The sequence below is a fragment of the Haemorhous mexicanus genome, chromosome 1 (genome assembly GCF_027477595.1).
Source record: "Haemorhous mexicanus isolate bHaeMex1 chromosome 1, bHaeMex1.pri, whole genome shotgun sequence".
In the NCBI taxonomy this organism is placed as follows: Eukaryota; Metazoa; Chordata; class Aves; order Passeriformes; family Fringillidae; genus Haemorhous; species Haemorhous mexicanus.
The window spans coordinates 72,553,506-72,580,942 of record NC_082341.1 but is presented as its reverse complement, the minus strand read 5'-3'; the positions used below and the strand labels follow the sequence as shown (position 1 = coordinate 72,580,942).

General features: G+C 39.8%; 1 protein-coding gene across 1 annotated transcript; it reads right to left on the bottom strand.

The window, feature by feature from the left end:
* Positions 1-1,858: 1,858 nt before the first annotated feature.
* Positions 1,859-26,445, bottom strand: KDSR (3-ketodihydrosphingosine reductase). The gene is made up of 10 exons (XM_059854012.1): positions 26,289-26,445; positions 19,117-19,206; positions 18,125-18,181; positions 13,257-13,322; positions 13,013-13,108; positions 11,850-12,041; positions 10,047-10,130; positions 7,628-7,711; positions 5,720-5,821; positions 1,859-5,357 (listed from the first exon to the last, which is right to left on the bottom strand). Exons 1-10 carry the CDS (start codon positions 26,394-26,396, stop codon positions 5,238-5,240), a joined length of 999 nt encoding a protein of 332 aa, XP_059709995.1. The 5' UTR covers positions 26,397-26,445; the 3' UTR covers positions 1,859-5,237.
* Between the last annotated feature and the right edge of the window lie 992 nt (positions 26,446-27,437).

The window sequence follows — 27,437 nt, the reverse complement described above, 5'->3', positions numbered from 1 at the left end:
GCTCCGTGGAATAGGATTGGACACCAACTTCCAGATGAAACTGCAGAGGAGCAAAGCAGGCAGGTTCTGCACAAAGGAATAGGTGATCGAAACAGTCTTCTAGACAAACAGGAACATCCATCTCTGATTCATAAACTTTTATTACACCTGTAAAATTTCTTAAAGTAAAAAGGGGGGGAAACACTTTTTTGAGAAAATGCTTTGAAATAAAGACCAACACACTTCATTTTAGCAACTCTGAAGCACCTGTTAGCTTTGAAAAGGCTGTTCTCCTCAGCTGCAAGTAACTGATGTCATTAAAAATTTCATTTTAGACTTAATTTTATATACATTATTTACAGTTGGTACCTTTATAGATTTAACACCTTTTTTTTGGCCAAGGGAGTTGATTCCTGGTGCTTGGTAGCATGATTGTGTCAATCATGTATATTTTGCTCTTGCCCCTTATGTTTATTTACATTGCTCTAGCAGCGCAATTACAGAATCAACTTCAGAGTTAAAACTGGAAAGGTTTAAAATTAACATGGGGATTCCCTTCCAAGCTGAAAACAAACTTGTTTTCAACTGAAAAAAAAGAAAACTTCAGACTGGATTGGTGGTAATCTACCACAGAGGAGACTTAGTATTATATTCATCAAGATTTCCCCAAACAGCAAACCTTCCCAATCAAGTTTGATCTCCCACATCAAATTAGATTCTGCCCTGCCCACCCCCCCCAAAATAAAATTAGATATGCATCTTTTGGGTTAAAAAAAAAAATTGCACTTTCCACTTCCTTCAGTGCAAGTTTCATCCAAAAGCATACTAGCATTATTTCTCCCCACCACAGACTATCACCTACAGTCAACCTTTCCCACCAATTCAGAGCAACTTAGGCTGAAAGTAGTAAAAGAAGGATGAGAGGCATGGCAAGACAGACACCTTTTGAAGTCTCCCTCCAGTGAGAGAGGAAAGGAAATTACTTCATGAGGTTTTTACTACCAGCTTTTGACAAACAATCACACACACACCTACTCTACAGTGTGCCCGGTACTGGTTGGGCAGGAAAAAACCCAATTAAATGGAACTACAAGATAATCTTATTTCACTAACAAGGCTAAATTATGAAAAAGATTGAGGAGAAATCTAGTTTGGCCTGCTACTTGTACTGAAGTGGAAAAAACAGGAGTTGCAGAATGGTCTTCTCCCATTTAAAACCTTAGAATGTTTTTATCTTTGGTTCTGTCTCTCTGGTAATTTAATACAAATGTCTCTTTATAAGATTGAGCATTTGCAATTTTGAATTTACTTTGAGAATAAGTATATTGGCACTATTTTTCCCTCACGGGTATGCTGGGGGCAAGCTACACACTCAAGCCTGTGGTTCCTAGAACAAAACTCCAACGTAATACAGTGATTTTCTACACAGCTGCGTGCTCAGTGCTGGTACAGAAAGACATCTGCCCTAACTATTCCTTCTATTGTTTTCCACTAGGAAGAATGAGCATGGCTTGGCTCCTCAGGATTCTCAAGCACTTCCAGAGAGCACAAGCACTGGTTACACATTGCCAGTACCTCCAGCAACAAAGGCAGGTTTTTGTCAATTTAATCTCACTTTCATTATAGTTTGAGGATACTGGGTCTGCTGACAATGCTCAGTCAAATTTTTTTACATCCTTTTTTAGCTCTGCCCTAAGCTGCTAAAATGGAAGGACATGTTGCCCCCTCTGCTATCCTAAAAATTAAGCGACTCCTGCTGAGCTAATCTCAGGTTCAAAAAAAGAAAAACCCAAACTAAAAAACCCCACCACACCAAAGCCCTTGCAAACAAATTTATCCATTACTCTTTATCCTTTCAAAGAAGTTAAAAGTTACAGGCTTTGTTGATTCTCCATTTATTTTGAGAAATATAAAATATGAAAACTAGTTTACAGTTCTGGCACAAAAAAATGATGTCGCAATAAGCACAAAGTTTCTTTTTACAAATAACGCTCTATATTTTTACCATTTAAAAGTGCCTAGAATTTTTCACAGCAAATAAACTTTATTCACCTATATATTTTTTCCTTATTAAAATATTAAATCTATTTAAATTGCACATGAACACCTTGGTGAAGTAAACTAGAAGTAAAATTATAATAAATCTGTATATAAAGCAAACACTCATTAGAAACTACATGGAATGGAAAAGACTATCAAAGCCTAAATTGAATCTTAAAGGCTGACCAAGAAAACAAGAGACAAGACAGCGAAAGATATGGCACAAGTGATTAAATTATTAACAATTAGACAGTAAGTAGAAAGTAAAGCCTATTTGAAGATTTTCACGGATCTAATGCACTGCTAAAACGTTTTGATGCAGAGGTTTTGTAACATTTAGACTGGCAAGAGTTTTTCAACTGCTAAACATTTTTCCACAAGATTACAAGGCATCTCCTTCACTTTATATTGGACCTTAAAATGAGTACATTGGTAGGTAGAGAATGTGCATAAGAAAACAAAATTTACACCAAAGGTTGCAGTTGACAATTTACCTTGTTTTGACAGTAAAACAGTGGAGAAGTTTATCATCTAAAATTAACATCATTAACTTGCAACAGCAGAAACTAGAACAATGAAAAAGATTATTCTTCTTGCTTTAAAAAACATATCTTGTTCCAACCTCCAAGGTTGCTGAGGGGTTCAACCTACAGTTTCACTGTCAAGACAACCACTTACACTATGCAAAACTGAAGTGCCTGTAGATCAGGGCCATAACTTTCACCTGGTAGTCTTACTTATCCAGATATTTGCACTGAATTCTATCAGTCATGGCTGGGAGGTGAGTGGCGATCCAAGATGTCCAGCCTGAAAGCTATAGAGGCCCAGCTGCCATAGTGTTGGGTGTGCTCTGACCTTCTGGGTCATGTTTCTTAAACGCAAACCCTTTAACATTCCAAGCTGAAGATCCAAAAATTCAAGTATCCAAAGGCTTACTGGTGTTAAGTCCTGACCTTCAAGCTTGTGCTGGTATCAAGTCACCTACATAAGCATTTCTTTCAAACTACAACACAACCAATTCACCTTTTTGATATCTTTCCCAGGTGGTCAAAAGAATACTTGATTTGCATCAAAACAAGAATAACACAGATCATAGGGTCTGAAGAAGTGTTCCAAGGCCAGGTTGGATGAAGCTTTGAGCAACCTGGTCTAGTAGAAGGTGTCCCTGCTCATGGCAGGAGGGTTGGAACGAGACAATCTTTAAGATCTCTTCCAACCCAAACCATTCCATGATTCTATGAATAGCATTGTTATGTTGCTTTAAGAAACACAGCAATGTTGACAATGGATGTATGATAAATGCTCCTTTATGTCACTCACATTAAGCAGCACAGGAAATACAAATGCACACTGGATTTCTTTGCACTGAAGCCAAGCTGTTTAAAAATGCAGGAATACACTATATTCTCAAAATTAGTATTATATTATAGGCATGCACAACTTCACATATCTGAACAAAATCAGGAGGCAGGACCTAAAACACAGACTTTGTGAAGAATTTAACAGCGCCTCAACATTTGCAATCTAATGAATTTTCACCACTTAAAATGAGAGCACCAGTGTGATCCTCTCCAAAAAAATATGTTTATAACCAGGTATTAAAGCAAGTTTAGTCTATGTGAAGAAAATTTGAAAAGTGATCAACCTAATTCAGAGAGGGAAAAAAATCAGCCTCAATAAATTACATTCTAAGGTTTTCCAGTTAGCCACCTATTCATTTTTATCTCAGTTTAACTGAATACATCTTCTGAAATAGACATAGAGAATCTCTTAACAAAATCAATCAATTTTGTCTATTTTGGTTGTTAAATATTACTGTCAAAGAAGTGAAAGTGCCTGGTTTTACACATAATTTTGGATTCAGAGTACTGAATGAAAATGGAAATATGACATTGAAAACACAGCAGTGCTAACAAATACAAAATATGCAGCTTTTGAAAAAAAAAGCAGCTCACAAGGCACTTATACTATAGTGGTCCATTAAATAAACTGTATACATAGTGCACCCTTAAAACGTCATTGTTATGCATCAAGCTTTTTCAGTGTCAAACGGGTTTTATTAGAAACAGCCACTGGGTTCTGTGTATTCTGAAGCAGTTATTGAGCAGCCTTGTTTCAGATAATGTAAATGAAACAAATTAGAAGTGGGTCATATAAGGAGAGCATTTTATGTAATTTCTCATGTGAAAGCTTTTCCATGCAGTGATAAATTGCAGTGCGGAAGGCCATTCTGACACACGCCTCTCCCCCCTCCTGACCCCTCTGCCCTAAGAAGCTACATCCCTGCTACTGGAAGAGCCCAGCATTTTAATTACAATTGATTCCATCGTCAACTACTGGTTTGGCTCATCATTTGCAGCTTTGAAATTAATGTGCATAACAGTAGCATTAAGCCACTTTCCTTTCCAGAGCAAAAACTGGCAGATTAGGTCTCTGTAAAAATTGTACATTGTTTCAATGGCTTAAAATGCTGAGTTATAACTGACACACTTGATACTGGTTTGATTTTTTTTGTTGTTGTTCACAACATACTTCAAAGGCCAGAAGAGATACAGACCCAACCACATCTTCTAGCATTTCTCTGTGGGAATGGGTTCTTCATCTCCCTTTAGAAAGTATGCATATATTAAACCATACTTTTTAATTACTCCCACACTGAGAAAGCTTGGATCATACAAACGTATTTGTGATCTTCAGGTTTCCAGTCGTATGTTGGACAGAATAAGGAAAGCTGTCATTGACAGAAGGACCTGTAGATTGGCCAAAGGAAAAGTTAACATTCTAAATCAAAAGCAGTCCCAAAACGTTAGCAAAAGGTACCAGCTTGTTCAGGGGACTTCAATCTACTTCAGCCCAGTCTGTCATGGTGCTTATTTCATCCATAAGCACCAAAGTGAGAAAACTTAAGTATTTGTCCAGAATTACCACACATAGTCCATTCTCAAATTCTACTCTGCAGATCACTTACGAGCTCTCCAAATTCTTTCCAACTCAAATCACCAAAAAAAAAAGATATCTAATCCTCATTCACACTTTTGCATAGTTTGGCATTTTCTGGATTTGTACTTTTGTTTTTTCTTTCATAGCTTTTGAGGGGACTCCTCTGTCACACACGCAAGTACTTCCAGCCTAAATCCTTCAGGAGCAAAACTGAGTCCCACTTAAGCTGCAAGCTGTCCAGGACTGCTTGACATTCTTCTTTCCACTCAAAGTAAAGATTACTCAGTTTTGTCTGCACTTTCAGATTTTTCCCTTTGCATCATGCAGCGACGAACTATGCTGTCAAAACTTCCTAGGTAAAATAGGCCAATGATGCGAAAAATGCCCATGCAAACAACCTGGAAACAGAGAGAAACAGCTTTCAATTCATTTTGGATCCCGGATTGCACTGTATTATTGAGTCATAAAATTTTAAAAAACACAAGTTCTAGGCAGGCATGTTATATAATCTTCAGAAAACAAACTTACCAAACCAAGCTAACTATGTAACAGTTCAGGACTGAGTAGCAGCGAATACTCTCAGCTCAGTCACCAACTTGCTGCTTCAGCTTGAAAATACTACTGCAATTTCCTAAACCCAAGTGCCACAGTATTAACAGCCATTTGATGAAAAGATAATCCATTTTTCCATCATGTTCTACATTCTGAAATTATTTTGAACTACAAGAAATTATGACAACAGGTATTTCCCGAATCCTACCTGCTGAAGACCTTCAGTAATAGAAGTGACTGGTGACATTCCACTTGTCAATATTGATAGCATGTAACCATCTGATCCAACTGAACTGTTGAAGTTCCCTTGCTGGATGGAAGGATTAAGAAAACAAAAAGTAATTTCCCTAGTTGTGGCAAATCATGATGTGTCTTATTTCAACAGCTACTCCTGATGGACACAGATAACTGATATCACTAACAACAATTATTTTATTGTAAAAAAATATTGCCACGATTAAGAAGCAAAATACTCCAAAATATTTTGGGCTATACAGCAACATTCCAAAAGGCATTAATTTAAAAATGGAAAAGGAAGCTAACTTGTCATTAAGAGAGAGTGTGCTAAGTTACTGCAGAGTTCTACAAGATATAAAGGCTATAAATTTCTTCTAGAGGCATGCTTACTTCTACAGAAAATACACGACAGTCTTCACAGCTGTAAGTGTATTTCAGAAACCCAATGATACCCTAACTCTATCAGATCACCAACCACTACCGTAACTGCATGACAAATACAGCTTGCCTTTTGTTAAAATTAGCTTGCTTATCACATGAGATTTGCAAGGGGGTGTATTTCAAATGCTAGGTAGCAGGTTCTCTTTCACCTACATCAAGGATTTTTAACTGCAAGACACAGCTTGCTAAGCAATTCAGAGGAGAGAAAAGCCTGGGGGAGGGGGGGGAAGATACCAGGAAGAAACCCCAAACAATCAAACAACTTTAATTACTTTACAGTAAAATTGCATTTCTACAGCTCTTACTCCCAGGCTTGTCTCATTTGCTTTCATTTGACTTTATGCCAGACAGACTCTGAAACACTGTGGGACTAAGTCTGTGGAATGTGGAAGTGAAAGGAAAAGGTGGAGTTCCTGATTCAGGGTTAGGGGTAAATCTATGCAAAGTAGTAGAGGTTATTAGATCTGATTATTTCCCAACACACACCTGAGAGTACACAAACACCTTCTTGTTTCTATTTCAGTCTCTCTGCTGATGGCCAGAGTGCATAAAGACCATGTCTGAACTAATATATGATCCAAAGGGTAGAAAGTATGGTGTAAATATACCAGCTGCTTAAGATGAGAGAGGAGATTAATTTTCCTCAATCACTGGAGAAGAATACTCTGCTGAGGTAGTACTTGCTTTTAAAACAAAATCAGACATAATTCTGTGTTTATGTGCTGTATTTGTGAAAACACTGTAAAAATTTCACAACTGAACACCTGCTGTAGATGTAAACCATGCTGAAGATCAAGAGTATTTGGAACTGCAAAGTAATTGCAGATTTTAGGATTCAATGGGTGTGCTTTATGATCATCAAATTTCATGTTTGTTTCTATTCTGAGGTACTTTATTAAGCATGCAGGCATTCCCAGCACAAAATATTGAAAAAAAATCCTCAGAAAGGCAATACACTAAGAACAGCATTTAATGTATTTTAATCACTCATAAATCACATACTTCAGATATTAAAAGCCAAAAAAGGTCAGCTGCCTTCCTTTATTGTAAAATTATTTTTATATGAACTCATCTTGAAGAAAAATAAGAGAGTACAACAAGCTTTTGAGGTTAGACAAATGGTATTTGATACATAAAAAGTCAATAGTTTAGTGCTTTCAAGTCAGTCATAATCCATCTTTGAGACATTGCATCATACTGATGCATCATTTTAATCTGTCTATGTACAACTTCAGATACCTTTTACTTCTGAGAGACTGTATAAAATCGTTTGTGGGCACAGTGGCAAAAGAAGAATAAAGAAAACAGCTCTTGTTCAAACTACCCTAAGATAACTGCTTTGTGCTAACTGCTTTTGCATTTAGCTTAGCCATTATCTTACTGTCTCAGTCCCAGTCTCTTCAATAGAGAACATGCTCAAAAAACACAATTTACTTACTATGGCATCTTTCACTATAACTCTGGCAACTTGCTCTGCTTGGCAAACAGATGAGGTTTCAGAAATCAGCTTCGTCTCTAAGGGCTTTAACAGAAAAACACCAGTTTAAGTCTGACTAAGCACACACAGGAGAGAAAGAAATGAAGGTCACATTTTGGGTCTTTTGTCACAGATAACATCGCTACTAGCAAGTCCCACCTAAAACACCCATTTAAACAAAGGTATAAGCATGTTTATAAATAGTAGTCCAATTTTACAAAGGGAAATGACAACTTTTCCTTGAGTAGTACTTTTTTGTATATACTTTATTACTACCATGAAAATGAGGTTTTTTCCCCCAAGTATTTTATTTTCAGTAGAAGCTATCAAAACACTTGAACTATTTTTACTCAATACTCGTTCATTAATGGTTTTTTTTGCCAGAAATTAAGTATAAGATGAAATATTTTAAGATCCTATAAAACAGCTTGCTTTTTTTTTCCTTTTTTTTTCAGGCCTACTATAACACTGTGATTATTTAAATTTTGGGATTATTATTTTTTTAAAAAGCACTTCTAGGGAAAAGTTGAGCAACTACAGGTTTTTCATCATCAATCTGAAGTACTACAGTAATTAAATTTCATAGAAAAGGGCCTATTTCCCAATATTTGTAGAATTATGAGTTCTGATTTCATCAATCAAGTTCACTGAGTTTTATTTTTTTTACTAAGTGTATTTTAAGGGTGGCCAGGGGCACATCAGTGCCTTTGCCAGCAGGAATCACATACAATTTTACATGCATTCCTACAGTGATATGGCTCATGTCATCAGATCTCCATTTCAAGCCCCTTATTTGCTTTTGAGCTTACTGGCCAGAATCAAACAAATCTGAATGAGATATAGGGATATCAGCAGTATTTCAAATACTCTAAATCTGGGGAAAAAATAGCAGCTGTACAGGAGTGACAGCTAAAGTTAATGACATGTTGGGAATAAGGCAGGCAGAAATCAGCCATTAAATGCTTGATCTGGCTACTCAGCTGGCCAAGGCACGGCTGTCATTTGTGAGGCAGCTACCTCAAAAAAAAAAAAAAAAAGCTTACTGAATAAACACAGGAAAGCTGTATCCTAGCTCCTGACATTTTCTTTTACTATATTCAATAATTACAGAGAAAAATAAGGACATGCAAGATAGAGGCATATGTTCTAAGTAGTATTAAATACTAATATTAATTCAGTGGTATTAAATAAATGCAACAATAAATGAGTGTCTGAAATGTCGCAGCAATGCAATATTGCAGAGATTAAGCTACACTATCATGCTAGGAGCAAGTCATCCAAAGAGGTCATGTAGGCTAAAACAAAGCATAATTCTCTCCTAAAAGACAAAACAGACTTTTTTGACAAATAAGATAAATCTCTCTGAATCTCTTTCAAAGAGAAATCTTAGATGAACAGTACATTCTCCTGGTGCCTGCTGGTGCCCTGAAATAGGCTAAAAATCCTAGAGAATATGCAAGCTATACAAGTATCTGCAGATGTCTAATTCTGGCACTTCATGCGGATGTGTGGGAGTATACATTTAATACAGAATATCTGTATCAAGAAATGATGAAGTAAGAATTGTGTTATACAATTCCTGCTGATTCCTATTCAAAGGGTGAAAGACAAAATGGAATTCAAACTCAATTTCCAATTGTACGTGATGGTGCATGTTGAAAAGATGATAGCCTTCGACAGCAGATTTCTAGTTCACAGTATGCAAATAAAAAATAGATTTTTTTTTCTGGTTACCTGATGCTGTAGTCTGAACAGGGGGCCTGAATGTGATTTTTGGAATTATATACTTCACATGTATGGACATGTCAAATGACAAGAGGTGACTAAAGGTCAAAACTTTCACTTTTAATGTAATCCAAATGACAAATGCCTCCTGCTGCTGACACATCCTTCTGAAAAGCAATACTGTCATTTCCACTATGAACACAGTGGCAAAGAGTTTCCTTTCTACTGTAATACTAGAGAACAGCCATTACTGAACTGGGTCATTACATGCATTCATACAATATGATTGCAGGCTCCACTGAAGGAACTGAGGTTTACTTCCATCTGTCACATCTATCACAACAGCCACACATTATCGAAGATGCAAAACAGTAATATTATTATTGCTTAATTAAGCTTTAGTATCAAAACAAATAGTGATTTTACAGTTTACCACCCCACAGCAATATTCTGATTGCATGCAGGAATACTCTGCAATGTTTCAGATCTTAAGGACAAGTATTATAGCCTCAGAACAAAAAACTACACAAAATTATCCTACAAGCTAAATAACTCTGCATAGCTAAAAAGTGCTAAAACTGAAGTGTTTAAGAGTACTTCTTAAAATCTTAATATGATTTAAAAACACTATTTCAAAAACTGAAGGACAATTTACCTTTGTTTTACTCTCTTCTGCAAAGCCAGGAGTATCAGTATCTGGAGGGTAGGCCACTGTTACGTAGACATTGTAAGGTTTTACCTGTGTTTTACAAAAGCATTAAGTGTTACCTTAATACTGACAGCTTTTACATGTCCCTTAAAATTTCATCAATTTCTCTTGTAATTAATAAGTTCAGCAAGCAACAATTCAGATTGCTTCTAGGGTCAAGTACTCAGCAATTTCAAGACTTGCAGCTTTGTCAACTGAGAAATAAAACAGCAAAGATTTTAAAAAGGTGGTTGTGGTGCTTTTTCTAATAAAATTCCCTAAAAACTTTGCAAATTATTTGATGAATCTTGGTCATTTTCAAGACACATAGGAAGAATATTAAAGCAATTTGGGTCTACAATTTTACCAATTTCAATTTCTAAAAGACTAAACCACTGTCAAATACCATACCCAACATTTATAAACACAAGGCCAAAAAGGCTTTCACCGAGGAAAAAAACCAACAAAAATGTAAAATTCAAATTTGTTATCTTTAAGAGGTATACTCAAGTCTCAAGGCTTTCCAACCCATGGTATAAACTTGCAAGAGGTCAAAGTCTAAGACGATAAAAAATAATTGCAAAATATGAGGGAAAATGGAAGGTCTTCCATCAAGGATTGTATTTATTTATGTATTTGTATGTACGTGTCACAGAATTACTACTTAGTGCAATCCTATTCAAACTGCTACAATGCAAATCTGTCCCACAATACAAATAAAAAAAAATTAATGAAAATATTCAGAGGGCTACAATAAAGCAAAATGTTGTAAAACACAGAGCATTTTTATTTATATTATGAAGCACTCTATATTGAAAACACTTCCTGAAATACCACACCACATGCCCATAAACACCCTATTTTTAGTCTTGAATAATTCAGTCATCACAAAAGTATCTGTCCCCAGTCTGAAGAAAGACCCTGCATTCACACTGTTCTATTTGGCAGACCAGAATTGATTAGAGGCAGTTTTACCCCACATTCTCATCCTGATCAAGGCATATGACAGGGACTATGTAAGGGTCTGGAACCAAACAAAGGCATTTTATATATAAACACATAATTACTCAAATACACATTCTTGACAGGAAAATGACAACAAAAGTAATTTTCAAATCAGTTTTATCTCTCTTACTACGGTGTATTTACCCACCTTGTTCCACTGAACAATGAAAATAGTGTTTGGTTTTGGTCTTAAACATAAGCTTAGATCACTGCAGGATAAAAAGCTCATATATATGACAATATAGACGGGTAAGTAACCGCAAACCCAGTTTTTGTTTTGGTGTACAATCCTCAAATTCTAGCTTAGGAGTTTTACAGTTTCATATGGTTCACATACCACTTACCATGGACTCTCAAACAAATTGGCAATCATTGGCCTGTCTCTCATGCATCCATGTGATATCTTCAATATAATTTTGCTCTTAGAACCTTGAAGAAGGCTTTTAATCAAGAGTCTTAAAAATCTAGTCCTTTTAATTAAAATGAAAGATTTAAAAAATGTCTGCACATGTGGTCATATTCAGTTTTAGGAACACACTCAATCTAGTCCCTCTTATGCAACTGAAATCAGGTTAGTTTCTGCAACCCATGCAGAGCAGTAAGACTGTACTGCTGCCAAATGAGGGCAAATAACACACAGATATTAGCAATGCTGCACAATACAACCCCCCCCAATCCGTTTGAATGAACATGTCCTGTGCTAAACAGGACAGCTAAAACAAAATTGTTTATACCCAAAATTACTTTAAATCATTGCAGGCATACCTCCATTTGCAGGGCTTCAGCCAACCCTCGAAGGGCAAATTTCGTGGGAGAATAAGCTGTATATCCAAACAGGCCTAACTGGCCAGCCTGAGACGACACAAAGACAATCCTTCCCATTCTGCGCTCCTTCATGGTAGCGATTACCGCTCGGCTCGGGTACACACTGCCCAGGTAATTGACTGCCATTAATCTCTGTGCAAACAATATCAATATTAGAGCATTTGAGCCTCAGAGCCAGAATTCTTCAGCTGTTTGGTCTTATTTATCCAAAAAAAAAAAAACAACCCTACTTCAGTCTGCTTTAACAATCAAGTTCACCAGATCTGTTCTGGCAAAAGAAACAACTGTTTTCTATTCTACAGCTTCATAAACTGTTTTATAGCTAAAAATCTCACTCCAAGCCAAAAGAAATCCTGTAAGTCTTAATAGCATCCAGGATACTGATAATACTGTGAACCATATGGCCTTGAAGGAGAAAGAATAATATTTCAGGGAAAAGCTAACCTGAACAGCCTCCAGGAAGCAATCCATTTATGCATGATGCATGAAAACATACTGAAAGTTTAAAGAGCTTTCTAAAACAGGAAACAGGAAAAATGCTATGTATCTACACGTTTCAGAGATTTTGTTCTTTGCCAGGATAAAGGGAAGCCTTTAATTTCATTCTCTACAAGACATAAAACACAACTGATAGCCTATACAAGCAATAAAATGGATGATTCAAATTTATTAAAATTATGCCCATTTAGTATTTTCAGATGACTCAGCATTGTCTGTAGATGAATGGAGGCCTGAGGGCTGCGGGCAAAAAGTAACCAAAATACAGGTGTTTTGGGGTGGCTTTTTTGTCTTTTCATCAGAGCAGCAGCTTCTCAAGCTGACACAATATGTGCATCTCAGAACTGAACACTGATAACAGTTGCATTTTTCTTAAACAGGTTAAAAATATTTTTGAAAAATCTTCAACAGAAAAAAATTAAATTATGTGAAATCATTAGGGGAGAAGTCAGAGTCAACCTTTGCAAATCTGAAGAGATTCTGACGGCTAGCACAAGTCAAGTGTAGCACTGTTCAAGTCTGCAGACACAGGAATGCAATCTAATTGTTAGAATGGTTAAATAAGAAATCATCATATGATGAAATAAAAAAGTATGCTCACTCACTTCAAAAGAATTCACTTCAATATCCTCAAATTTTCCTGTAACTGATGTTCCTGCACAGTTTACTAGCATGTCAACTGGCCCCAACTTCTCCTGAGCCTGGAAGAGAGGAGAGAGGTTAAGATATTCTTTGTGAGGAAAAAACCTTCCTATATCACTGTACCAAATAAGAAACTATATCCAACAGAAATACAACACAAAGCGATAAGTTTCTCAAGATATGTAGGTGAATCAGTTATTTTCTCACCTGTTTTAGAACATTCTCCACCTGCTCATAGTCTTTAGACACATCAACGGAAATACAGAGTACAACCTAGAAAAGAAAAGTGAAAGCACATTTTCACAACACACCAGAGTCCAGTAATTGTTGACTCAGAGCCTTTCAAAATGAAACAAGCCCAATGTCATATCTTTTCCACAAAAAAAGTCTTTTTGACGAGATATTCTGTGCTTCTTACACACTGGAGAAAGCAGTTGCTGCTACCTCCGAGCTCCTCCCCCTCACACACAGGTTCTAGTAAAATAAAGATTACATTAAGAACAAATAAGCACCTCATGATCTTCAAAGCAGTGACTCATGTGCAAAGTACAATTTCTAATTTACTGTACTAAGAAACACTATTGACTGAGTTATTTACATGAAGTAAAACAATCGAAATTCCCCAGTGTTTTGTTTAACTTTCATCAGCTAAACATAAGTCAAACCATTTGTATGGCTTAGGCACATCTTTATTGAAAAAATTGTTTTTTTCCACCTCATAGCAAGACATTGTTGCAGTGTTACCCTGAAATGGCAGCACCAGCACGGCAAAAAAAAAATCTGTTCCAAAATTTAGAAAGCAAGTGTTAAAACCCCTCTAATTTTAGTACTTGCAATGCACACTACCTCCTTATTTCATGACTTTTTTTTAAGAATAGTAGTAAACCTAGTTGCATAATATTTAATTGGGACATCTCAAGGACAAAATTAAAATAAAAATTATATGAGAAACTGACTCATTGCACAGTGTCATAAATATCTAAAACAGTGAAGGCATGTGTACATATTTACATCTTCTCTGAAAATCAGACATTAAGGGGTTTCGTTTGAAAGATACAAAAAAATTAAAATAACCAGGGAAGAAAGCAGCAGAAGGGAGGGGTGGGCAGGCAGGATGAAGGGAAAGAAGTGATAGTGATATTTTTTTTTGCAGCTAAAAGTTAGGCCCTGTTTTCCTTGAAAGTTACTGACTACTTTCAGCAAGATGATCTCAGAATCTAGGTTTTCAAACACCTTCAAATCAACTTCTGGCCAAAGAAAGTGCTGCTTCTTTTGGGTTACCACTTCCAAACTGTAAGACTGCTGCAAACATCACGTACTGACAAATAAGCTGCTCTCTCTGCTAAACCATCAATAGAGCTCTGGGGCAATTCCTCATCTTTGAACAGAAAAGCCAACTCCTATTGCAATAATAGGAGGGACTCCTGTATTCCTGTTCCAGCTTCTATCCTTTGTGTTTCTTTGGTCAATTAATTTGAAAGTCAGAGATAAAATAAAACAAAGCCATCAGTAGTTTGTAAAAAGTGTGCTCATGAGCACTTATCATGAAGCATGTGGGCAAACACACACACATACAAAAAGGCTCACCACAGTGTAACTAACTGCTCTGGCAGCCAGTGATTCGTCTGCCCTGCCCCTGGTCAGACAGTGACACTTCTTAGCTGCATAAACAGAATCTGCCTGCCATTCCTGTACAGCAGGTTGGCTATTCCTGCCTCCCAGCACTGTGTGTAGTTGGACAGCAGAGTAAACTTGTGGCACAAGTTATTGGCAGGAATCCCCTCAAGGCATTTATTACATTTTGGGAACATTTATCTTTTTCGTAAGTTTAAGAACAAAACAGCAGCTGAATGCAAACAACATTGAATTATCATTTGGATGTCTTTGCCAAGATCAGTGAGGAGATGAAGTAAATCACAGTTCTCTACAAAAATTGGAGCAATTTGTTAATTTAACAAATTGCACAGATTAGTTACACTGTGAACAACACACTCGGGAACTACCACAGCTTTTACTGACTACTATCACGTTTTACAATTCACCTCTTTGCTTCTATAACCATACATTCTTTATGCTACCATATACTAATTACCTTCACTCCAAAATATGGACTGTAGATGCACATCTAGGACACTAGAAGAAGTCTTATGCCCAGCCCTGCTCATTACATTTTGTTCTAAACACTACGTGATGCTGGATCATTAATAAAGCCTTCCCCAATAAAAGATCAACTCTACCCCCAGTAACATAACTGAGAATATTCTAGATTAGAAAAAGGATTTTGAAAATACTGGAAAAAAACTCTAAGGGTAAGGATTTTGCTGCAGTGCACACCTACATCCAGAGAGGCTGCACCATCATGTGCAAATGTGAAACATTAAAGGTACACATAGGCCAGACTCTGGCTGTCAATGCAACTTGGTTTCAAGTACGCATCCAAGAGCTGAACAGTGACAGCACATGCCCAAGAAACCAGTAATCTTTCCTGAGGATCTCTGCCTCTTGACATGGGATCACTCAGTGTCTCCAAGGACACAGACAATGAGATCTGCAGGAAGCGTGCAGGTGACACCAGGCTTGGGGGTGCAGCTGACACACATGAAGGACAGGATGCCATCCTGAGGAACCTGGACAAGCTTGAGAAGTGGGCTCTTGGGAACTTCATGAAGTTCAACAAGACCAGGCAGCTGGGAGATGAACTGACTGAGAGCAGCCCTGATGAGAAGGACTTGGGGATGCTTGGGGGTGCTGGTGGATGAGACGCTGGACATGACCCAGCAATCAGCACTCACAGCCCAGAAAGCCAAAACGTGCCCTGGGCTGCATCCAAAGCAGCGTGGGCAGCAGGGCCAGCGAGGGGATTCTGCCCCTCGGCTCTGCTCTGGTGAGATCCCACCTGGAACACTGCATCCAGCTCTGGGGCCACAGCAAAGGAAGGACATGGAACTGCTGGAGTGAGTCCACAGAAGGCCACAAAAATTACCAGAGGGCTGGAACAACCCTCTTATGAAGACAGGCAGAGAGAGGGGTTGTGTAGCATGGAAAAGGCTTCAGGCAAACCTTACAGCTGCCTTTCAGTATCTAAAGGGGGCCCACAAGAAAGTTGAAGAGGGGCAGGTAATGATAGGACAAGAGGAAATGGCTTTAAACTGAAAAGACAGTAGGTTTAGATTAGATACAAAGTAGAAATTCTTTCCTGGGAGGCACTAGCACAGGCTGCCCAGAGAAGCTGTGGATGCCTCACCCCTGAAGTGTTCAAGACCAGGTTGAATGGGACTCTGAGCAATTTGATCTAATGGAAAGTGTCCCTGCCAAGAGCAGGAGAATTGGAACTAGACAATCTTTAGGGTGCCTTCCAGCCCAAACCATTCCACGATTCTGTGATCTACTAAAGGTTACAGTCAGTGTATGTTACCTATACCAGGCATCACCTTTCCCTACTTCTCTTTCAGTAATCCTTTTGTACAGCTTCTCTGTTCATCTACTGTCACTTCACAGCTTTTGATCTGTTGTTCCAGTGCCAGCTCTGCCCCAGACTCCTTGCCTTCTACAGTTCTGCTCTTTCCATTCACATCAGTCAGGCTTCCCTGAGACCAGGTCCACAACCCAACAGCCACAGAGGAGCCAGCCTGCCCACCACCTCTGCTGCCAACTGCTTAACCTGGCTGCAAGCCTGAAACTGCTTCTGCAAAAGAAGTCCTAGTCAGTCCACATTGGAGCTTGCTCAGCCTTGAAGCTGCTTTTGGAGATTTTCACTGAAACTCCTAGGTACATGCACCAAATAATAGTCTTTTTAGAAGTCAGCATCTATCAAGCTAGGACAGATTTTAACAAGAACATCCTGACACAGTGTTTGACATGGGATTAACTGTAATGCTAAGCCTGGGAAACTGCTAGAGTAGCTAAAAGAAAATAGCTATCAGGATTTTTTTTTAATGGGCAAAATACACCTTCCCCTCACCTCAAATGGCTTAGATTTTCAAACAAAGTTGATCTGAGTAAGGCAGCATGCACAGAAAAAAAACCAGCTCAAGCCATTTAATAAAAGTACAAGGAAGCAAAGACAGAATCTTATCTTATAAATGGAGGTATTAAAATTTTTTTAAAAAAATATAGCTACTATATTAACATTTTCCCCAACAAATATTCAGCTTTTTCAATTGCTTCTTTTCAACAAAATATCTAGTTTATCAATTCAAATCTCTAAAGTTCTTGAGAACTTTAAAGTAAGTTCTCAAGTGTAAGTAAATTATCAAATCAGCTGGGACTGAGAGCACCATAAAAATTATGGACAAATAAATTACTTTTATTTGTGATCATGAAAATAACATAGTTACTAAGTTACTTTTATCATAACAAAGTTCTGGAACACAAGAAATCAAAGATGTTAATAGTTTCAGTACTATTTCCGCTCTCCCCTTCATTATTAGTAGTAAGAAAAAATTATTTTACTATTTCACCTCAAGGTTGCATGTTTTGAACACAGCAAGCTTAGCTATTCCAAGTTAGTACTTCTGCAAGCTCTAAACCACTGCCCTCATGCACGAATGCATTATCTATTTAGCAAAGCAGCTTCTATGTTTAGAAGTCTCTGAACTTCACAAATTTAACTTGTGTAACTGGTACAGGAATTAGGAAAAGGAACAAAAGTATGACGTAGTGAAATAAACCTGGGAACAAGCAACTAAATTTCTTCCCCAAGACAGACGCTGTATTTATGAATTGCAAAAAACATGGTATTTGAGGGGAAAAAAAATTGGTTCTTCCACTTCATTTGAAAGAATAAAATGCTTATCAAGTGACACTAAACTGCAGCTATCCAAAAAAGCATTCTACACCTACAGATGAAGACATCTTTTTCTAAGAAAAGCAGGCTAATGCACCAGCTAGGCAACATCAAATATAGCAAGAGCTCAAAACATCTCATGTAAACAGACTGGTATTCCCGCATCCAAATACTGAGTCCTCACTCAGTTTTGTCAAACAGCTTTGTTTAAAATGCAGGACCAGTGAACTGTGTTGTAGTCACTGTCTTAAACAAAACACACGACAGCCCCTCTTGGCAGTGACCTTACCTGCTTGTCATTAACAGAGTACTTTTCTATTTCCTTCTTCGTCTGCAACAGCTTGTTCTGAAATGGACACAAAGACAACTGAAACATAGTTCTGAGAGCAGTATTAGTCCTCAGTACTTCAATATGGCTTAAGCCCTATAGCCCCCCAAAGTTATCCTCAACTAGTTAAGAGCATCTGAATGTCATTTTGAAGACTTCTAAAGATATGAAAACATGAAATTTATCAAGAATTCACTTCTCTGTTTTTCACTTTGTGTTCTAAAGCCAGTAATGGTAAATTCAAAGTGTAATAATCCTTTCAAGAAAAATTCTCTTAATTCTGACTACATTCAAGGTTATCTAAAGTAAGTTCTCAAGTGTAAGTAAATTATCAAATCAGCTGGGACTGAGGGCCCCCAAAAAATTAAATGCTTTTATTTCCAGAATAATTAGGTTTTTTTCAACAAATAAAACAACAGCCTGTTATGAAAACAGAGTAGTTCCAATTAAATTCTGAATACCTCTTAGTTAAAAACAGCAATAAAAAAACCAACAAAGCAATGCTTTTCCTTCCAAAGCTGTCTTGATGAAGAGTTTTTCACTAGTAAAAAATAAGATATAATGCTGATTAGACACCAGTACATTTTGTGAATTTTAGAGATGATTAAACTCCCACATGTCACTCATTGCAGAGAAATTCCACAGTTTTAACCAATATAGGGGTTTTCCTGATTTTGTGCTCTGACACAAATCTACACAATGATATAACAAATGCCAATAACAAAAGCAATAGCACTGGCGAAGTTTTAAATCAAGCCAATCACAAATTCCATGTTGGGCTATGCTTCTTAAAAAGGCAGTCACCTCTGCTATTCAAATGCATTAATTTGGAATGCTTAGGGTCCCCTTAAAATACACTCTGAAGTAGTATGAATAATCATCAATTCCAAAATTATTCCCCACCTATACATGTTCTGTGAACAGTTAGCTGGTAAAATTACACATGCACTTACCTCATCCCTTGCAATTAGTGTTATGAAAGCACCTTGCTTATAGCATTCAATAGCAATACATTTTCCAATTCCACTGGAGCCTCCAGTTACCTAAAAGTTGTTTGAAAATATCAGTGTTAGTCTACTATTCTCATCCCTTCTCACATATGTATGAGGCAAATCACATGAAAATTCTAAAATCATACTGAGGTTAAAATATCACCCAATGAGATACACATAGAGGAGATGCACTAAAGTTAGCTTACTTATGGAGTATGAATGAAACATAAGATCTGACTAGATCAATGAGCCTTTGTTTCTACCCTAAAACCAGTTTTACCTCAGTGGTAATTTTTGGTCATTTCTGTTGTCAGGCACACTTAGACCACTCCTCTGTGGGTGCTCTCACACGTTCTGTAGGCTACTTCTAAAAGCATGCTGTTAGAAGTTTGAAATCACTATGAATTGCCATGATAGTGCCATTACATACTGTCCCTTCAGACCTGGCCACAGTAGAAATTACTAGCAAAATCAGCTATTGCAGATTGTTTTCTGAAGATGTCATCATGTAAACATAACCAGAAAACATCTCTTTTCTTATTAATGGAATTAAAATCCCATTAATTCAACAATTTGCCCTTTGTAGTGTATTTTTCAGTCCCCCAGTCAGAGCCCTGAACTGCCCCCATTCTATCCTGCTATTTCAGTTTACTGGGGATGCCAGCACCTAATTTCCATAACCTTTTCTTCTTCCTCCAAGCTGTAACATCTGGATTGTCTTATATGCAAATAGGAAGTTAATATTTCATTAATTAGACAAACACAGGTTGATGGCTACAGTCCTGCATCACATGCTGCAGGAGTGTACCCTGACAAATCAGACAAATCATACCAACACACAGGTGAAGGTCACCTTACCATCTCTTTCACTACGCTCAATAAACCTACTTATGAACTGCCTGTGGAACAAGATGTAGATGACAATCCTGACCTCTCTTTTTGATTAAAATAAAAATGTCTGCCTGACATCTTTAGGTGATTTGGATCAGTCTCAGTCTGCACGTGCCATTGGTTCTAGGACACTGGTATCTTCCTCATATTCCCAAGTTATTTGAATTTTCCTTCAACAGCATATTAAAACTCATATTTAGAAAATATTGGAACAAAATACCTAGAAGCAGTTATTTTAAAGAAAAACACATTGATGAAATGAGTACAGAAGAATTGGAAGAAGATGAAATTCAGATTTCTTCGGAAATCATCACCTTTTGCTCTTTATCAAAACCTTTCCAAAGACTCCAGTGAAAGGCTACCTCCTCCATTTTCAGAAAATGGAGGCATTGAGCTAATTAGTGTACCAGCAAAGATCCCAATCTCTAACTACACATCCTATCAAAAGCCTTGTGTTGTTTTCTCATTAGGTAATGTCTCAGTTTTGTTTTCAGAGATGCATTATCCTCAAAATTCTTTCCACTCCCGGAGGCAATAAAGTCAAAAGAGTCAGAAGTACACTCCCATGAGTCACTAAACTCTTCTTTCATTTGAGTATTTTACCACTACCCTTCAAAAACAGCTTAGTGCAAATGAAATAATCCCAGCAAAGATTTTCGACACAATCCACAGTTTCTGACTGGTTCATCTTGAGCCGTAAATGGGCCAAGAATGGGTGTAGCATGCACAAAGACTAATTTTGGCACTTCAGGCTTCCTCTGTTATTAGAGAGAACTGCTTCAGATTAACTTCTAACTGACTCTGCAAGATCAGCTTCACACTACCCGAACCTCTGAGGATAACTCCAAGATGTGTGTCCTGTTCTGGAGATGCAAAACCCTGTCTGTAGTATTACGAACCAAGAATGAGAGCTTTCAGAGTAAATAAGTCCATAAGAGTGCAAGTGTCAATTATTGATTTGTCACTTCAGCAGAACCACAGAATTAATTTGATGATTTATTAGGGAAAGAAGCAACAAATACACTTTGGACTTTGGTACACTGAAATTCTTAAAATAGATTGCAATATTTCAATACATATTTGAAAAGTTTAAAATAGCTTGATACATTCAGGCAGACCTCAGATCCACAGTACGTGGGAGATGCTTCCACAGATCAGCAGCAGGTACACCAGCACTAATCAATGGGCATGGAAGACTGTTCCAACTTCAATTTTTGGTGAGACAGCTGATTACTACCAGCACAAACTGGCAACTATCAGGAATGGTTCAACTACACCAGTGCTTGAGGAATTCTCTGCAGGTGAAGGTACTGGCACCAAGCCTCCAGCTTGTCAAACAGCACTAAGGTTCACTTCAGAAAGACAATGTCTTAAGTCATGCAATGAACAGAAAAAGGAAGTTTTTATTTACAGTCACACCCAAGAACACTGGATAAAGCTCATGTCAGATTGGTCAATGATAAAGTGCAATATCAATTAGCTAGAAACTTTTGCATTTAGGTGGGAGGCTGCTACAAGCACGTGGGAGGTTGTTACTAATACATCTTTAAGGAGCATTCACCATGAGTGCTAATATAATAGCAAAAAAAATAAAAAAAATCCCCAACACCAGTGAAAAGTTTGCTTTGTGCCGTAATGAAGGTCACCTAAGCAAATCCATGAGGTCTGTTAGGTATGTCAGCTCCTAACATGCTCAGAACTAACAGAAGAGCACACACATACTCTGTTAAAGACAACACTATTACAATTACTTACCCTTGTGGCTGATGGTTCTACACTGCTACTGCATTTCATTAATTCTGAACATTTGAATTGCCACTGATCCCATTTTTAAATTTTACTGTAACTCAGCCTCAGAGGAGTTACCAAAAATAAAAATCTGGCCACTACAACTCAAATCACAGACTAGTATTTTGACAAGAAGGCACAATTAAACCTTAGCATTAATTCAGATGTTCAGAATGCAGCACTTGAGCAGTGTTACTGAGCTGTTTCTACACTTAAAAAGAACAGGTACCAAACTACATATGCCAAAAAGTACCTGGCTCCAACTTGTTGAGCTATGATCCTTGATAACAGAGTTCAATTTTTAAGAATCATAGGATTTATTTCCCCCTTATAAATGGAAACAGTGGCGTGAGGTACAGAGTATTGATCTATTAGATCTTCCGATTTAAGATACTGGAAATTCACTTCATTTGATGAGACAGTCCAAATCCAAATTAACTGAACTGTCATCAGGAATGATCAAGACTTGATATGGCATCTCCAATAGAACTTAGTAGCTTTCACTGAGAACTGGATGCAAGCTGGCTTCATGCTTTTAGACAGTGCTCCGATAGAAGGTTCTACCGAAACAGAACGTGCCTTTAATCGGCTCTAAGTGGTTAGCACTCTGACTAGACTCAAAATGACCTCCTGTCAAGCCACTCAGATGTGTCCAAACCACAGATCTTATCACTCCCAACACAGGAACAATGGTGCTGAGACACCAAGATGGGCCTTCCTTACAGCTGACCAGAGTCACCAGGCTGGGTTCTGCACAGAAGTGGGGAAATTACTGGACTAGAGAGGACCCACGTGCAGGAGGGTTCAGCACAATCATCCTGAACTACACCCACATGAAAAAGGGCCTTTGTCAAACTGAATGGGAGACAGTCCCAAGCACGTTATGTCTTTACATTTCCTGCCATCTCTAATCTGAACTTGGATAACTGCATTCATAACACTGAGACCTCAGGGGTTTGGGCTCTTCTCAGAAATTCAACTTGGTTTTAGAAAGATTAAGGCTGAAACAAGGGGAGAAGTCAGCGCTCATATTTCAGCATGGAGTTTTTAAACATCACTCAAGAACTTTTGTAGAGAAACTTAAGAGAGAACATGTATAGAGAGCAGGTGTAACATCCCTGGCAAAGGGCAATTAAATGTGATCCGAGTGAATGCAAACGCAGCTGTGGTGACTACCTTAGCCTATTGTCATACTCCTGTCTACTGTTACAGCCAGCTACCAAAATACTAGCTTATTCTAACAGAATCTGTGACATGTACTAGTTTGTAGCCTGAGACCAAAGGAGAGAGATAAAGCCAATGGCAAAATAAGAAATGCATTAGACTGCCTTCTGATTCACAAGGCACAAAGAAGTTCAGCACATGAAGCCGCATCTCTACAGCACAAAAATAACTTTTACACCCTTTCTTTGAGAATGTTTCCCTAGTCATGCAAGAAGTCAAAAAGTATTAGGCATTAAAGAAGCATTTTGTTTAAGATAAGTTAAACCTAATGCCTGAGCCAATTTAAGAGCAGAGAAAGCACTTATCATTTAATGGTGCTAGCTGGGGTAAAGAAAATACATAGCAGATAAGGATGGGGTGGGGGGAGAGGGGGTGAGGAACCCACAGGATTAGACGATGAGTAATTTGGAGTTTTCTAGACTCTCACTCTGAATAGCACTCCTTTTCTAAGAAAAAGGGACTCTTATAATTCTATGATTTCTCCAAAAACTATGTCTCGCCTAACAGCGAGGGCTTCTGTCACGCAAATGCACAAATGACTGTGGGAGAGGACAAAGAAAAAAACCCTCAAGTCTTCTGCTTCAAATTCCTATCCCAAATGGCAGCCAGAGTAAGTTATTCAGCCACAACTCAGACATCTCCTAACCATAACTGCTAGGAGTAAAGAGAAATAATTTTTCTGAAGGATTAAAAGTGAAAAGAATGCTGACTTAAGTTGAAAATTCAATAACTGGAATGTAATAGCCTCTGAAATTGCCCAATGACCTTCCTTCAGAAATGCAACAGATTTCATTATACTTTGAACAGATCCGTAGAGAGAAATGTTTCTGGGAAGACTGACTTTTTCTGCTTCAGTAAAGCAATTTATTCAGGTATATTTTGAAAAATTATAGTGTGCAATGACAATCACTCACCCTGTTGAAAGGACTCAACCAGCTATATACACAATTTGCAGGTCATTCTTTTATTTATTTCAACAGTGGGTTTAACTAAGGCCTGATACTTAAACAGATTTTGATCTTTTTCAGTGAGAAGACTTCAAAGAAGCTCTTACATATTGTTATGGTCCTTAAATATTTTCATGAAGTCTCTCAGTCATTTCAGTAGCAGAGAATGTTCACTCCCACCATACAATTAAAGAATTCACTTTACACACACAACATGGGAAGTCTTCTTGAATAGTATTTCTAGATTTACATTACCATCCACACAACATGGGAAGTCTTCTTGAATAGTATTTCTAGATTTACATTACCATCATCCAATACTTTTCCTTATGCATGATATTAGGGAATCTGAAATCCACAAGTACAAGTGTCCTGCATTATTAACAGCATCTACACATCTAAGAATTAGTGACCTTCAAACCAACTGTTCCATATTTCATTAGTCTGCATAAACACTTTAGGAGCATAACTGAAGTCAAAATAAAACAAGCAGCTCTACAAGTGGTGACACAATAAAACTGTTTGCCTGCAGATTTGTATCATCAAGATGGATAGATCTTACAGCCTTTTTCTTCATCAATATATTCCTATAGTTAGTTTTCCAGTTGAACTCTTAATTTTACAGGACTTGCAGGAATACTGTTTTTCAGCCTTTTTCTAGTACCAAATTGAGCATAAACTGCTAATTAGCAGCAATGGTTACAGGGAAGCTTCTCCAACAAGAACAGTCTCATCATTTTCAATGTGAATTTGTTTAAATGAACCCTTCTGATTGGAAGAGCCAGCACAGTAGCTTTCAAAGAGTTTAATCACTATACAGAATGAAAAAAAACTCCACGTAATCACCACATATATAAATAAATAAAACCAACCAAGCAAAATCCATTTCACTTTTTATGTTTGCTATTCTCTTTCTTCACAGAAGTCACAGAAAGTGTGTAAATCTCCTTCACCTTTGCCTTACTCCTACAGGGAAAGAGCCATAACCCAAGAACCTTAATGCAACCTTGAACACGCCTCACACAGAATATGATGCTGTAAAGCCAGTTACAGCATCCAAGTTAACACCTACTGCATAAAGCAACTGGGGAGCACTGTTGCAACTTAGAAGCATCTTAATCATTCTGGGGACAGCTCCATCCTCCAAAGAGGAACTCCAAAAGATAATAATGAAAAAAACAAACCAAAACTACTCACTTACAGTAAATTTAAACAAACAGTAAACTGCAGCTTCTCTGCACAAAACATGCCCTTGGAGATGTGGAGATAAACTAAGAAAGCTAATTCTAGAACCCTGAATCTTTTGAACTGCTTAACTCATCTGCTGTCATGTGCCCAAATTCACTATTTTGTGATGCCTATTAAAACAACTGGGTAGTATTTCCCTTTCTTCCATCCCCCTCTTCCCAAGCCACATATTCATACAACCTCCAGTGATGTACTACTCATGGACTCTTTCAACAGGATGCTCTTCCAAAGACTTCTTTCTATCATCTTGTCAAAATATTGCTCAAAGACATCCATATCAATGTGCTTAAAGATGAAAGGGCGCCCAAGTGTCATCTGACCACTTCCTTTGTATTGGTTTTTCCATTTCCTCATACCTGACTTGGTTTTATAGACCAAGGAGATCATAGATTTGGCCTTTGGTTTATGCGTGCGTACACACACCACGTCATTACCCTGGGAGATGCTAAAAGAAAAGAAAACTCGAGGTAACCGGTGGCTTTGGAGAATACAAAAGGAACGTCTCAAAAAGCCAGCGCTGAGACTGGAAGATGGTGACTCAGACCATCGCCTTAAGCCAACCGGGACACGCAGCGGTTGTCAGAGCCATCGGGACAGGTCATTTCCTTATCACCCGGGAATTGTGGCTCCCGGTCTTTTGGAGCTCGGGGTGCCACCGCCAGCTTTCCATGATTCTTCTCGGAGCCGCGGGCACCCCGAAGGCTGGCGCTGCCCGCCCGCCAGCCCCGCTCCGGGTGAACCCTCTCTCCGCCGAGAGCCTTCTCCGCTCTCCCCGCTCCTGCCGTGGGATTCCCGCACCCCCGGCTGCCAGCGGGGCATTGCCCACAGCCTGCGCCCCCACCTCGGAGAAAGCGGCTTCCTGCCCTCCTTCCTTCCCTTTCTCGGCGCAGGGCGGGAGGCTCGGGAGCCGTCCCGCCGCCTCCCCCGGCGCCGAGGCCGAGCGGCAGCGCCCGCCCGCTGCCTCCTCCCGCGGCGGAGCGAGACTGCGACCGGGGACCCCCGCCCCGTGCCCTTCCCGAGGGGCGCCGCACTCACCACGACGTGCGCGCCGGGCAGCTTCAGAGACTTGGGGCTGATAAGCGGCGACACCATGTAGAGGAGGAGGACGAAGGCCACGATGAAGGCGGCGGCCAGGAGCAGCATGGCTTGGGCTGCGCCGGCGGAGGAGGGGCAGCGGGCGGGCGGGCGGGGGACCGAGCCCCTCGGGCGGGTGCTGCGGCGCGGGGGTCGCGGGGCCGCCCGTCCGCTGCCCGTGCCGCGGCGGGACCGACGGGGACGGCGCTGCCGCGGCGGGAGCGGGAGCGAGCGCGGCACGGAGGAGGCGGCCGCGGGAGGAGGGGCCGGGCCCGGCCGCCGCTCCGCCGCCCCATTGGCTGTCGGGGCGGGGCGCGGGCCCGCGCGCCGCCATTGGTCGGCGGGCGGGGGGCGGGCGCGCGCGGGTTGGCGGCGCGGCGGGGCCGGGCCCGCGGATTGGGGCCCGCGGCGCTCCCGGGGTCAGGGACGGAGGCAAAGGGCGGCGGGAAGCGGGAGCCGCTCCCGGCGCGGCGGACGCCCCCTACGGGACAGTGGCGGCGCTGCGCGGCCGTCCCCATGGGTCCGTGCCCGTGGCGGCCTCTCCGGAGGGCACGGAGGAGCGGCCCCGGTCAGGAGAGCCCGGCCTTGGCGGCCGTACCAGCGGCAGGGCAGCGTGAGGGCGCGCCCGGCCCGGCCCGGCCCGGCCCGGCCCGTGGGCTCGCCTCTGCCGCCCGCCCCGAGATGGGCGGTGCGCGTCGGCTCGCCGCGGAGGCGTGGGCTCGGAGCTCGCCCTGAATGCCCTGTCCGTGAGGAGGGAGCTGCTGGCCTCGGGACGGAAAGGGGGAAAAGCCCCTGACGTTGGTTGACCATAAAATCGTAGAATGTTTTGGGTTCCAAGGGACCTTAAAGATCGCCTCGATACAGCCTCCTGCCGTGGGCAGGAACACCTTCCACTAGAACGGGTTGCTCAAAGCCCCCTCCCGGCTGAGTGCTGCCAGTCATCCACAGCTTCACTGGGCAGCCTGTTGCAGGGGCTCACCACCCCCGCAGTAACGCAATTCTTCTGTATATCCAACCTAAACTTCCCCTCCTTCAGTTTGTACCCATTCCCCTTTGTCCTATCACTACAGCTCTTGAGAAAGAATCCCTCTCTGCCTTCCCTGTGGGTTC